Here is a 15,163-nt window from a genome sequence, read left to right on the forward strand (position 1 = left end):
TTTACCCTATATTTTGTCCTTATCGTTAAAACTCAAAGTTTTCAAGTCATTTTCATTAGTTTTCCTTTTTGTTATTGGTACGAAATGTAAATGTGAGAATGAATTCGTGCCATACAAGTTCTTCTCAAATCTTGTTGTTGACTCAAACTTTTCTCATGTTTATGGGCGTTACTATCGCAATGTTGCTAAAGGCAAGTTTGAGATTAATGTTTATTTTAAAAAAAAAAAATGATGTGATTATGCTTTAAGAATAATCAGCTGTAAAATAAATTAGTCGAATATTTAATAAATTGTATTTTTCAAAGTGTTTGAATATGAAAAGCAGTATAAAAGCAATTGCCAAAATTTAATCACAAAATGAACATGGTTGTAGGTGTAGCCGCAATTATGGTTGTGGTGATGGAGATAGTAGGTGGTAGAGATGGTGGTTGTGATGATAGGTTGTGGCGGCACACAAAAGAAACTATTTAAATCTCAATATTACCCTGGCCTTAACTAATCTTTCCAATGACATATACTGTACAATTTATGAACAATTAGGAATGGATTCGATTTCATTTGGTTCATCAAGGTATGAGACGCTGACGATAGTAGCACGCAAGGGTGTATTAGGGTTAAATTAAAACTAGTGAAACAATGTCTTAAAACAATTCAGTTCGCTTCAGTTTTTCAACCACTGAAATCATAACTAAACCAGTAAATTTTGGTTAAGAAGTATGAAAATCCATTTGAATGGGCGAGTTTTTATGACTGCTGTGATTATTGTTACATTATTTACGATGATAGAGACTGTTTATTCGTATCTGTCAAACAAGAAGCCGCATCTTTGGCCTCAAACACATGACAAAATCTACTTACCACAGAAAATATAGATACAGATAATTCCCTACGCGTCACAATGTATACAACAGATGCATCATTTATGTACCCGTGTTAGCAACAGGTATGTACAACATATCTCATTAAGCAAACTAATCCAAATTATCCACAAAAGCTAACAGCCCGCATACCACCACCTACGTCTGTCTGTCCGCTCCCAAGTCCTACTCATGAGAATCGCAAGGCCAATGCATGGTTCCCAGACAGCAACTCTATTCAATCTGCTCTGTAGAAATGCAGCAACTTCAACGGTTTCACCTTTTCCTGGCACAAACAAATCAAAAAGCTAAAACTTGAATTTGCTATGACTCTATTTAACCTCAGTTATAAAGGAAATCAGATGAAGTAACCTACAGAAACCTCGATTCCCTCTTCAGATTGGGAAGGGAAATGAAAACCCGTCGAGCAATTCTCCAACATTTCAGGACTCTTCATCCATGCTCTACGTGCATCACTCACCTTTATCTTATACTTGAACAGCTGTGACATAGATAAAAAATCTACAGATTAGAGAAAGCAAACTGATAAGGTCTTTTCCCTGCCTAGCTCTATCTGAGATATCAAAAGCGAGTTTTCTGAAAAGGTTTATCTCTACATAGCTTCTCTAATCTTTGATCATCATGTGCATGCTCTATCACAGGTATGGAAAATATAATAAGTTTGCCTTGCCAAAAGTTAATAAAGTTAAATTCAAGCACCTAACTGTCGTGTAACAGGAATACCTGGTACAAAGGGACATTTGGTTTCTCCAGGTCATCTTTATCTATGAGGATACCAGTGCCCTGACACTCTGGGCAGAATACCGAATACATTTGTGAGCTCAAAGCCACCATCTGACCATCTTTTCCATTGCACTTGGCTGCAGTTTTTCTCCTAGATCTTCTTCTCACTTTTGAACTAGTGGACTGATTTGTGATCATCTCAACCTCACACAGAAGTATCCAGTGTAAAAGGCAGGAAGTATGAAACACATGAAAAGCCTGCATGCGCATATATCAAAATGATGCTAACTACTTTCTTTGAGAAAAAAAAAAAAAAAAAAAAAAAGATACAGAGAAACAGACTCTATTGCAGAATTGAATACATAGGTTTACAATTTTAAAGGGATCGAGGTACAGCAATGGGTGGGGGCGTGGAGGAGAGGAAAGACGAGGATGCAAGTTATTTAGGGCTCACCCCATTCACATTTCGACTACTGCAAGCAAGCCTTCCTGTCTTCAAATTTATGAGAGTTGCTACATCTTTCCTAGGAAGCATCTTCTGCTGACAGATATCACACGTTCTGCCTGAAGCTAAACGCTGCTGCCGTCTTAACTCTCTCCTCATTGACTTGTTAATAAATCTTGTGTGCAGAAGCTGATCATCATACCGGTCTAAAAGCAATCTTGATGTTGCACCACTGGAAGCAGATGAATCTTCCCCGCACGAATCAAACTGATTACTTAGAGATTCACTAATATCCTTGGGGTCAGAGAAGAACTTCTTTCTCTTACCGCTGCTGCCTTCACCATTCTCTGTTTCTTCTGTAGGACTGGATGAGAGAAGCATCCTTACATCATCAAGTAACCCCTTTCTACCCAAATCAATATTGTAACTGAAGGTAACAACAGCAAAGTCGTTCTCAGGAACCTTGGGTAAATCATTGCTAGCTGTCCTTGTCCCCAACCATTCACACCATATTCTACTAATAAAATTTGACACCTCATCCTTCTCGAGGAACCTTGCAGCAATTTGTCCAAAACCTACCTGCTTCACTTCTATGTCAGTAATTTCATCCCTAACCAGAATATTAGGGATCACCACAGAGGAATTCACTCCATCAGAATGCTCATTACATTCATGACCATCAGCACCAAAATGCTCATTGCCATTAGATATCAAAATTTCCCCATATTTGACAACAGCAAGATTGTTTTCATTGTCATGAGACTCCAAAATCTTACATTTATTGCCATCTGGAATCACCAACTGCTTATCGGTCTCATTTGAGTTATGAAAGAAAACCACACCATCGTTAAAAGGCCACGGGTTCGATTGCAAGAGAGTAACCTTAGCAGCAGCTAACCTGTCATTGTGAAGATTACCCTTCAAGTGATCAAACAACACCTTATCACTGTAACATGGCGCAAGGCACAAAGTACAGAAGAAAATGAACTTTTTCCCCTCTTCTCGTAGCTCGACATATGTGTGCCCTTGTGACCTCACATTGCGAAGAATTATTCTAGTTGCTTGCTCTCTAAGACTACTAGCGCTAGTCTTTGGAAATCCAACGTCCCACCTTCCCGCCATCAAAGTTTCCCTGAAAAAAAACCAAGTTCAACTTCGACTGCAAAAGCTCCTTCAAGACCACCCAAGATCCAAGCTCAAATTCGAATATATCCACCCGTATCCATCCATAGACAGAGAGCTTTCAACAACCATATGAAACTCGATAAAACTCAAATTACAGGAACTTCTTTCAATCCCAATAACTCAAAATCAAACTTTCCCAAGAGTTACTCAAGAAGCTTCAAGAAACCCTAGAATTCATGTACGAAACTCCGTTCATCACAAAGATCATAGAACTTTCAAAATCACCCGAACGAAACACACAAAATCACCAAAATTCACTGTAACCCTAGAGCTTCCGTTCCCAATTCTTTAAATTCCGGCAGAAATAGAGCAACAGAGAAACCGAAAACGGCAATAACAACCCTAAAAGTAGGAAAATCTAGAAATGAGCAGAGGAAACTCTAAAAGTAGATAATGGAGGCGTACTCTGTATAGGATTCTTGACGAAGCGCGGAGTCCGTCGGTCAGAGTGGAGCGCGTAGCGAGCGACGAAGAGAAGCGAGTGAGAGCTGGCGTCCTCCATAGCCATCTCCATTGCACTCGAAGCTCGAACTTCGTAGGTGTTTGGAGAGGGGAGAAAGCGGGGGAAAATCGAATGGGAAAGACGGGAGACTGTTGAGATTTCAATTTCCAGATTAAATTTAAAATCAAAGTAGATTTCTTGGGGTTCGGTTGACGTTATCTTTTAGAGTAATAGCGTGATGATAATGATTGGAGTTGGTTACAGGAGGATGGTTTGGCGGTGGAGAAATAAGAGGGGAGGTATATTCGAATTTCGGACACAGTTTGGTCCGCGGGATAAGAGCGAAACGTTTTCGCGTAATTTTGTTGTTAACTCCCTGCGCGTTTAACTGGTGTTTGATTTTGTTCACCGCTAATCATTTTAGTTATTACGTGAAAAAATTTCATTAAATAAGAAGAAAATAACAAAAATACACTTGATTTTTATCAAATCGTTCTGGCTCATTGTTTATTAAATTGAGAGTATCTTTGTTATTTTGGTTCTTATTTAACAGAGATTTTTCATAGAATGATCAAAATGATTGGTGATGGACAGACTTACGAATCTGTATCAATTTCAAACCTCAGAACTATAATGAGGAGTTATGTCATCTCAGAGACCATTTTTGGTTAAAATGCTAATTTTCAACCTTCACTAACCCAACTACGATGCCTCATCTCTCTCGTTTGCGATGCCTCTTCCTCCTCCCTCTTTCACCCGACCCAATAGTGGCAGGAAGTCGACTCTTCAGGGTCTCTTCTTAAGTGTTCGGCGTACAAGGGCTCCTGCCAACAGGACATTCAGGACTACTAACTGGCAGGACTGTGGATACTATCATTGAGGGTTGCCTAGGATGCTCTGCAACCTTCCCACCACACATTTTATTTGAGGATTGGGGCCACTTTGGCTGCGAGTCGGGATTGCCACGACTTCATCAAGGCCCCAAATCGCCGACACAGTTGCTACCATCGTGCGGCACCACCGTGGTCGCGGTGCCACAACAACACTGCAGAAAGTCGTCGTAGGCGCGCCCCAACAGGTTATTTTGTTTCCTGTCGAACAACCATCGCTGGTTCGACAGGCTTGTACGGCACCGCAACCACTGACTCAGTTGGTTGCAAGCCTCACCATGGCCCTCAATCAACAGACGAGGATGATCACTCAACTTCTCATGCTAATCTCGTTAGAGATCATGATGTTGGCTTGACATATGGAAGAGATTTTGAGCAAGAGTCACTATTCATAGACGATAAAGAAAAGTAGTCATATGCGACGCAATTCTTATCCATCAACAACAAAGGAATGAGCTTGGCATCATCCACCAGACACGGAAGGATATCGCATATCGAGGTGTTCAATCTAGGCTAGGCCCCTGTACGAAGTGCATTCTCGCCTTGGGTTTAGGGCAAGTGCTCACACTCGGCTACGTCCTCAGGAAAGTGTTCGTAGTGAACAGGGTTCACGCGTAACCGTTCACTCCAACCTTGATTTTAGGGGTGTGCCTGAAGAATCAGGTCGACGCACCATCCATGAGGAAGATAAGCAGCACGACTGTTCGTTGGAAGCAGGCTTCACCAATTTTCCAGTCCAGCAGTTGGAGGAAGCAGAGCGCAGACCACCCAAGAATTGCAGAGCGTCGAAGCTGCAGGCAGGAAGGCAACCCATCCATTTTGGAGACATACAACGGTTGCTCCATGAGCAACTTAGAGACTTCAAAACAAAAGGAAACTTGGAGAACACACTACGCATGTAAGCGGCTGTCGTGAATGTTTCACCATTCATGAACGAGATCAAGCAGAGACGACCTCCCCAGAGGTTCTCACGTTGTTTAATGGATATTTGGACCCAGACCGGCACCTGAAGCTCTAACGAAGTGTCATGATACTTCACAAGCTAGACAAACCCTTGATGCGCCATGACTTTGCAGGGAGTAGTTCAGGATTGGTTCCATACTATGGCCACACAATCTATCGACAGTTTCAAACAACTCGCCTTCGTTTTCATGAAGGAATACTCATCCTATCAAGTTATCAAGAATTGTCTGATCACCATGTGGTCAAGAAGTCAAACGAGGCTATCAGGGGTACATTTAGCACTTCAGACCAAGAAAACCAAGATTGTCAACTACAATGAAACAGTCGCATGAGCAACCTTCAAGCGAGGATTGCCAACATCATCCACTCCGCAGAGATAGCACCATAAACCCAAAACAAATCTTAGCTGAGGTATTTAACTTAGCAGAGCATCATATGCTTTGGAACGACAAAAAAAAGGGCAGCTAAGGCGCCATATGATATAAACTTATCTTCCGAAGTGGAGCACGAAGAAGAAGCCATGACTGCTAGGGTTTCATAATAGGATTTTAGCATGAGATAGGATAATAATATGAGTGCAGGGACCTCCCTATATATATATATATATATATATATATATATATATATCCATACTCCCTTGATATCAGGCCTATTAACTAATACCTTGGATATTCCAAACTGATTAGAGTTTCGGTACAGTCCTCATAGGTATTGAACTCTTATCAAGTCTTAATAAGGTTACTTGAATGTAATTGCATGTTATTAGTACTCTTAATCTTAGCCAAGTAGAATCGAAATTTCCTCAACATGATAACTCATACACTGAGCTATATATCAGTTCGTCGAGAACAAGAACTCATTCTTTTTGACACTCACATCTTACGCCATATTCTACTAAGAAGTTGAATAATAAAATTAAACTATTGTGAACAAGAAATTAGCGAACCTAATGCTACTTATTAGACCATACCTAATAATTGCTTATAAAATTGAAATCTTTTTCAATTTCCTCGTTCAAGAACTAGGTTGCGCATCTTGAGACGCGTCCAAGAGGTTGCGCACGTCTTGAGACGGCAGTCGCGTTCTGACTTTTTTACAACAAAGAAACCTAGTGGAACCTTCTTGAGAGCGAATATCCTGAAATATCCCCAACAATAACACGTACCAAGACTGAAACAGAACTTTTGGCAAAGGGTAACTTTGTCCAATCACTTGAATAAAAACCTCCACGGGAACGGCGGCAGTTGCATGATACCGCGTCCCAGTAGGTTTGGTAGGTTTTTCTTGTTTACTTTGAATTAGTTCACAAGTCTGGCTTTCTTTGTTGATAGACAACTTCAACGTTCTCATCTTCTCTTTCTACCAACATTCCCAGAAAATTCATCTCTGCTTATATATATAGGGACTCTCCAAGTGTCTTACGGAAGACGTGATTAGGAACAATTTTCTCTCCAAGTTCCTCAAACAATAATCATCAGAAAATAAAAATCTGGTTGTGGTTTGAGAAAGTTTCTGGATTTGCGTTGTTTTGGCTGCGTAGTACGTCAGAGATCATATTTATATCCGATCAAAATCATGGGAGATTGCAGGCCATTGGGTTTCTTGCTGGGTTTGCCTTTTGCTTTGATCGCATTGGTCTTGTCTGTTCTCGGTGCTGTCATCTGGGTTTTCGGGTGAGTAGTAATTCATTTACGGGCGATTCCTATTTTGTTGTTTTTGCCCTTCCTTCAACAAAGAAACTTTACATTTACACCAATGTTTTAAAAGGCTTGCCTCTGGCGCGCCTAGGCGCCCTGTGAGGCTGGGCTTGAGAGTTGCCTCCTCTATTTTGAGGGAGTGGGCGGAAGGCGTCGCCGGAGCCACCTAGGAGAGCCTCAGGGGATTTTATTTTTTATTTTTTATTTTTTTATACTCCCAAACCCAAATTTTGGGTAGGGTTTTAACTACCTCATACCTCTTCCTTGCACTATCATCTCTCTGCCTCGTTTTCTGATTTTATTTTTTATATAAAGGATGTGTGCCGTCTGCGTGCATTGTTATATGTGTGCTCATTGTGCTTTTCATCCTCAATTTTATATATATATATATATATATATGTGTGTGTGTGTGTATGTATTTATAATATATGTGTACGCTTTGAGCATATATTAAAAAATTTAGATCCTGTGAGACTTCGCCTCACGCTTAGGCTAGGTTATTCCTCGGACGCCTCGCCCATGTCTCACACTTTTAATACTTTGCTTTACAGACAATGTGCATGCTCTGCTAACTTTATATAAATATATATATATATATATATATATATATATATATGAGATTTTTAAATTTTGTTTGATGATTAATCTTAATTTTGCAGGACGGTGTTGAGTTGCTTGTGCCCGTGCTGCATTTGTTTTAGTGGATTAGCCAATCTTGCAGTTTCTCTTATCAAGCTTCCTGTCAAAATTATTACATGGTTTATTGACCAGATCCCTTGTTGATCATGTCTCTCACATTTCTTGTATGTTTGTACATTTCTTTCTTTTTTACTTGTTGATTCTTTATCATTGTATTTTAAGATTTTATTAGATTCGAATAAAAACGTTTACATCATATGAAACACTTTATTCGCCCAATCCGGCTCAAACTCACTGACATCGGCCACGGGCCACCGTCCACCTACACCCGGCTGCACGACCACTACATCTGGCACCTCCCCGCGGTACCAAACCATAGCCCCCTCGCATAACTTTAAACCTTTGAAAGTTTTTCTCGTATCTCTTTTCCAAGAGCGATCCCCTTACAGTATCCGAAAATGTCATTAACTAGGGCAATTTGAACAGCACATTCTTAAACTTCTTTTCATTAGCAATACCATTTGAGCCTATATAAGATCAAGTAACTATTAATCGCTCTCCAAAAATCTAATTATACGCTCCTCATAAGCATATTTCTTTTTAAATAAAGAAGGCTTAGAGTAAACAAATGAAATCTTGGGGTAACAATAACAATCCCCGAAAATAATAGCAACAATCTACCTATAAATAATCCCTATCAAAATTTGCTTTGTTCTCAAACATTCTCTTAACTGTTGCCACGATTCTAATTTACATTCTACGAATAAATACAAGAAAATGGGCAAATAATATAAATACCCAACCCTCGTCTTCAAAAAATTTTAATAATCCCCGTCAAAATTTGCTTCTTCTCGCACATTCTCTCTAACCGTTGCTCTAAGAACATTTTTGTGGCTTATGTTTTGTTTCTTGGTGCTGTGAGGCTCTCACCAAATCTCTGGTAGTATTGCATTTGCTGTGTACACAGTAATGGAAAACGAAACTTCAAAAATCATGGTACGGAAAAAGGAAATAGAAAAGAGAAGGAATTGTTCGTCGAGAGGCATTAGGCATATGAAAATCAAAACATCACCCATACCTGGTCGGTTACAGATGCTGCGATCTTAGCCAGTGCTTGCTCAAAGTGAGATTCTTTTATCGTCCATGGAGATGCATCTGAAATCCTCTCAGGTAATGTCAATTTCTCTTCAAGAGCAGCCATAGCAGCCTCATTCATCTGCATCAATCGATATGTGAGAGACAATCCAAATCACATCTCCTCCCCCTTTTTTCTTCCCCACCAATCCAAGAGAGGTCACGAAAACTCGACTCCAAATGAAATATTAACCTTAACGTCACAAACAAAGAAAAGAATAGAATGCATATTTAAGCATAGACGAACCAGTGCAGCAAGATCAGCTCCACTAAAATTTTCACACGTTTCCCTCTGTCCAATCTCACTCAGATCTACACTGGCATCAATAGGCTTCTTCCTCGCAAGTGCTTTTAAGATCAAACCACGCTCATCTTTTGTGGGTGGGGCGACATAAATAAGTTTACCGAACCTACCAGGCCGCAGAACAGCACGGTCCATTACGTCGGGTCTGACAAAAGGTATGACATGTAAGAGGTGCAGAATGATATTCCTTTATATCAACTAAAACTGAAGAATGAACAAAGAGCTTTACCTATTAGTGGCACCAATAACAAATACACCTCGTCGCTGCCCTGCGCCATCTAACTCTATAAGTAGCTGCAGTTGCAGACAGTCAGTTCATTCTATAAATGAAAGAAAAACAAATAAGTTTCTACTTTCTAGGCAGTCAGTTCTTGACTGCCTTTGCAATTAATTTACCTGATTCAGCAGCCGCTCAATAACCCATCCGCCTTCTTTCCCCCGCTTTGTTGTTAAAGCATCAACCTGTCAATAAGTGAGGAAACAGCTTTAAAAGGCTATCAAAAGTAGGACACATTTTCCATGAAATTTTTTCCATGTCAGGATACCAGAGGACATGAAACCTATGTCACCTAGTTTCAAACAGTCATTTGGATACTTAAAAAGGAATTCAGTGTTTTGTATAAGAAAGAGTGCTAAATCAATTGAGAAATTAGACATCAATACTGTCAATAAGTGAAAGAAAATGCTTTAAAACTTTAGCTTTCTCAAAAGATTTTGTTATGGTGATCTGAAATGACGTTTAGCACTATGTAGGACCAACTGTTGTTAATGACACTACAATAATTCAATCCAACTTCATCATAATAATCCCGTAATCTATTCCTTTATATGATTAAATGTTCAGATGAAATGATCCAAACCTATGGAAGCCAATAGTATTAATAACATTTAACAGGAAGAGAACCACAAACCTCATCAAAGAAAAGTATGCACGGTGAGCATGTCCTTGCCCGACTAAACAATGTCCGAACTGCCAACTCACTTTCTCCAACATATTTATTCAAAAGTTCAGGGCCCTAACCAGTTAAAAAAGCCATGTCAACCAAATGGATCCTCTCAAATTATGCAAAAACATACATTGAAATGTTCATTGTTACAGCGACCTACATTAACAAGACAATATATCAATAACATTCAATGGGAAAAGCAACGACTGACCTTAATGTGAATGAAATTTGCTCCTGCTTCATTAGCGACAGCCTTTGCTATCAGTGTTTTACCACATCCAGGAGGCCCATAGAGCAAAAATCCTGTCTCTAAATCTACTCCAAATTCCTGAAACCACAAATCATTTCAAAAACATAATTAGCCACTTGATTACAGACTTAAATAAAACAAATAAATAGACTAAGGTAAAATACATACAGAAAAACAGTATGAAGCATTGACCCAACACTATGATACCATAGAATACTGTAAATATTCATGTATAGCATGTACTGCAATAAATTAATAAGTCTCCAATGATGGTACTGTTTAGATTTAAGTTTCTAAAAGTTCATAATGTTTTCCAGCAAGTATTACATGAAATTTCCATGATAGTTCTTTTTGGTGATATTCATGTTGTTGCAAAGCGTGCAACTTTTTCGATAAAGTAAAAAATAACTCATGATATTGTTTGGCATACTATTCTTGTACGTAGATTAGTAAGTTCTCAATAAAAGACCCATCAGAACCCCCACCTAAGCAAACTATTTCACCAAAAGAGATATGTTTAAGGTGACATGTTAGGCTCTTTTTACTTGCAAAAGTGAATGGTATTGGCTTACTAAGGAATGTGACGTTATCCTGTTAATTATCGTTTTTCACTACCCATAATTGCCGCAGAACATAATTTCAAAATGAAATATGGGGTTAAAACTACCATATACAGATGAAAATAATTTTTCTACCGAAGTATGCACCATAACAATGAGCTATGAAGTGTGGAGAGTTAAGCATCATTATTAAAATTTAAAAGTGGCAGAAATGGGTAAAGAAGATTCGTGTTGATCAACAGTGATTATGTTCAAGATCTTTTTAGATCATATCAAGCCATTCCAAGGCACATTTTTTGTTAAAAAATATATGACTCTTTTACAAGCACACAACATACCAGCCATTCCGAGGATACACAAACTTGAATAAAAAAGAAAACAAAATCTTAATCTAGAAACACATATACACAGAGATTAACAAAATTAGATAAAACAATAGAAAATGAAAATAACAATTACCTCATAGTTCTCAGGATATTTAACACGTCTAACAATATAGCGATCAAACTCCTTCCTTAAAAGATCTAATCCACCAACATCTTCCCATTTTACATTGGGAATTGCAGAGAATCCTTCTCTTTTTGACGACGGCTGAACCACTTCAACTGCTTCCTGCAGAAATGCACATGCTAAGACCATTACCACGAGAATTTAATGCACAAATCAGAATAACTGGTTATTAACTCATAGGCAACTATGTAAGGCAAAATATGTGGGAGAAAATGTATAGGTAGTTAATTTCGGAACACCTCAAAATCAGCCATAGTGATCATGAGCTTTTCCATTTCTTCAGGCAACCATGGTTGCATCCACCACTCTTCATTGCCTTCTTCATCCATAGTATCTACAGACATATCATTCTTCCTCTTGTGTATAATCCTTTTCATGGCAATGTTACCAGCTCTGTCAGCCAAGGCTTTCAAATCGGCCCCAACAAACCCTGGTGTAGACCTGGCTATTTTAAGAAGATCAAAAGAACCTTCAAGTTTTAGATTGCGTGTAAGCACAGAAAGAATCTTAACCCTAGCATTTTCATCTGGAACGCCTAAAACAATCTCACGGTCAAATCGACCAGGCCTCCTTAGAGCACTGTCAACAGCATCAGGTCTATTGGTCGCTCCAATTACAAGAACATAGCCAGACTTGTTATCTGAACTTTGTGAGTTAGAATCTGCATCAGCTGATTGTACAAGCCTATGAGATTCATCCATGCAAGTCATTAGTTGTGTGACAATTCGCCTCTCCATCTCACGCTGCAAACTCTCTCTTTTGGAAGCAATTGCATCAATTTCATCAATAAATACAATAGAAGGGGCAGTTCTGTAAGCTTTAGAAAAAAGCTCTCGTATATTTTCTTCGGATGCACCTAAAATTAATGATGGCCATGGCAACATATTACAATTTTACAAAAGGAATTTCAAGAACATAAGAACCCTAACAGTACAAGGTTTTTCAGCTTGAAAATTTCAGTCATTGAAACTATGAAGTGAGTGATGGTAATACCTGAGACACCAGAGACGACTTCGGTGGCAGAAATCTTATAAAAGGGAATGCCGGTTTCATTGGCAATGGCATGAGCCAATTTGGTCTTGCCACAGCCGGGCGGGCCATACAACAGAATCCCAGACATTGGCCTAACTCCGAGCCACCGCGGGAGCTCTGGATGGCGAAGCGGCACAATCACCTCCATCTTCAGCTCCTCAATCACCTTCTCCATCCCACCTAAGTCTCTAAACCTCGGCCCCTCACTCCCATTCACCTCAACCTCTCGGGAAACCGATCCCTTGGCTTCAGCTTCTCGGAATGTCTCTTGGCCCCCTCGCCCTCCATTTCCGCTCATTAGCCCAACCTTCTCGCGACCAGGAAGCTCAATTTCGACATTCTTCTCCTTGTTCTCCTCGGCCGCCTTGGGCTTCAAGGCGCTGCTGGATCCCATATACGATGCCCGGAGGCTCGATTTCATCACATCAAACTCCGGCTCCACTTTGTCGCTGTATATGGCGTCGTCCGAGTCCGATGTCGACACCGCCCCATCCTCATCCTCCTCTTCTTCCTCATCATCATCATCTGAAGATGGAGGGTCACCATTGCTCTGGCGAATCCTTCTGACGTGCGCCGTCTCCATTCGCTGCAATCTCTCCTCCATCTTATTGGCCTTCCGCCTCCTCTTGGAATTGCTATGGCCCACTTCTTCATCTTCTTCGTCGTCTTCTAGGTCGCTGACATGGATTAGGTTTTTGGATAGCTTGAAGGAAGGGGAGTCTAGGGTTTGCTGGACGAACTTGGTGAAAGATTGCAGCTTGATGCGGTGGTAGTCTTTGTAATTAGTACGAAGTTGGTGGACGATTTCGTCGAGAGAGGAGGAGCGGAGGTGCTTGAAGGTCTCCAGACGACAACGGAGAACCTTCTGCTTTTGTTCGGAGAGGGACCTCCCTCCTCCATCGAACTTTCTTGCCGTCTTCTTCATCTCGGCAATGTTGGATGCACAGCATCAGTGAGCCAAACCAAACTCAATTGAAACGTGAGGCGCGCTTAATTTAATTAGGGTTAGGATTTAGGTGGCCATTAAAACGGCGCAGTTTAAAGGCTGTTGATTATATCATTTTTATTTTTCAATAATATTTTTTATGGATTTTTCAATAATGTGTTGGTTTTTTGGACAGAAAAAAATAGAGGAGTAATTAAGGATTTGTTTGCAATAGTTACATGTATTTAGTACAATATTTACCTTAATAGTCAAATGATAATTGTATTAAATACACATATTCAAATGAATATTTCTTAATCATTAAATACATGCAATATTATAGTCAATCCCGTAATTTAAACCAATCCAATTTAAATGATAAGATTTTAAATTTGGGGCCGAATTTTTCAACTAATATACTTTTTTTTTAGTACATCGATATTTTTACACTAAGGAGAAGACGAGATCAGCTAGGCCACACAATGGGCAGCCTAATATGATATTGAATTCGTCATCCACGAGATTCGAACCTAAAACCTCTCACTTCCAAGTAAAAAGGAATATCATCAAACCGTAGTAATGAGTGGCTGTCACGTAATATACTTTTATGAACATTATTATATTACGCATTATGAGAATGGTATGATATCTCGTCTTCTTTTTTCAATCAAAAGAATGGTATCTTCAATATATCAAGGTCACCAAATTTGTCACATATTGATCCTGGAAGGCGATTCAATAACAAATATAGCCATGGGTCTACAACCATCTCTGTATCAAGCTAGATTCGCAATAGTTATAGCCTTTGGAAGGTGGATTGACTCGAATATGAAGCAAGGAAGCGACTCAACCACTAAAACGATGAGGGCCACAACCACCTTAGAAACTAACTGGTAGAAAGTGATTTCGACCCACCACAACCACATGCTCGACTCAAACCCACAAATTTATCCCGAAATGAAAATGTAGAAATGGTTTTGAGGATGACACTTCATTGAAGCATGAAGGGTTGCTCACAAAATGGTGGGAAAGGATGAGGCGCGAGGAAAGGGTGGAGAGAAGGAGTAGAGCGAGAAGGAAGGGGGTTTGCTGCTGACTCTAATTGTAGCAAGAGGTCGGTGGCTGTAAGAGCTTTAGTTAGGGTTTGGTGTTTAGGTAACAAGGCATAGGAAAGGCAAAGAGGTTTTTCAAGACTTTATATGGTGTAGAATGTGCCACATTATTTAATGCACAACTTTTTTTTTTTTTTTTTTTTTGTGTGTGAAAAGTTGCTTTATTCCAACATAATAATTACACAAGAAAATGCCCAAATACATACACATAAACAAAAAGAAGGACCTCAGAAGCAACTAAAGAGCTCAAAACAAAAGTTTGAGCCCAAAATAAAGAAAACACCAAAATAAACCCTAGCAACTTCAACCTGCCATCGCCGGAAAGCTGCTTACCAACCAACAGAAACAAACGTTCCCTGCACACACCTGAAAACAAGCTTAACAGAGTCTCGAAACTAAAAGAAAATGAAGTGGAAACAGAACCCCAAAACAAATCCCTAAACACTGCCGAGCACCACACCAGTATCTACTACACATTGGAAGAAGCTTGCGGGAAGAAGCAACCCGTTAGCAACAGGGGCAACAAA

At 39.6% G+C, this 15,163-nt stretch overlaps 3 protein-coding genes across 3 annotated transcripts; 1 reads left to right on the forward strand and 2 right to left on the reverse strand.

Annotated features, from left to right (window-relative positions):
• Positions 1-854: 854 nt before the first annotated feature.
• On the reverse strand, positions 855-4,043 carry LOC137708224 (uncharacterized). Its single transcript, XM_068447256.2, has 4 exons — positions 2,056-4,043; positions 1,602-1,859; positions 1,234-1,359; positions 855-1,143 (listed from the first exon to the last, which is right to left on the reverse strand). The coding sequence occupies exons 1-4, from the start codon at positions 3,166-3,168 to the stop codon at positions 1,096-1,098; spliced, it is 1,545 nt and encodes a 514-aa protein (XP_068303357.2). The 5' UTR covers positions 3,169-4,043; the 3' UTR covers positions 855-1,095.
• A 2,913-nt stretch (positions 4,044-6,956) lies between these two features.
• LOC137707854 (taximin) lies at positions 6,957-8,125 on the forward strand. Its single transcript, XM_068446780.2, has 2 exons — positions 6,957-7,199; positions 7,883-8,125. Exons 1-2 carry the CDS (start codon positions 7,102-7,104, stop codon positions 8,004-8,006), a joined length of 222 nt encoding a protein of 73 aa, XP_068302881.1. The 5' UTR covers positions 6,957-7,101; the 3' UTR covers positions 8,007-8,125.
• Positions 8,126-8,428: 303 nt separating this feature from the next.
• LOC137707853 (cell division control protein 48 homolog C) lies at positions 8,429-13,601 on the reverse strand. The gene is made up of 10 exons (XM_068446779.2): positions 12,561-13,601; positions 11,807-12,423; positions 11,517-11,669; positions 10,459-10,575; positions 10,212-10,316; positions 9,697-9,762; positions 9,530-9,594; positions 9,244-9,445; positions 8,941-9,078; positions 8,429-8,817 (listed from the first exon to the last, which is right to left on the reverse strand). The coding sequence occupies exons 1-10, from the start codon at positions 13,522-13,524 to the stop codon at positions 8,758-8,760; spliced, it is 2,487 nt and encodes an 828-aa protein (XP_068302880.2). The 5' UTR covers positions 13,525-13,601; the 3' UTR covers positions 8,429-8,757.
• Positions 13,602-15,163: the final 1,562 nt, after the last annotated feature.

This window comes from Pyrus communis, chromosome 17 (genome assembly GCF_041283825.1).
Source record: "Pyrus communis isolate YQ-2024b chromosome 17, ASM4128382v1, whole genome shotgun sequence".
Taxonomy (NCBI): Eukaryota; Viridiplantae; Streptophyta; class Magnoliopsida; order Rosales; family Rosaceae; genus Pyrus; species Pyrus communis.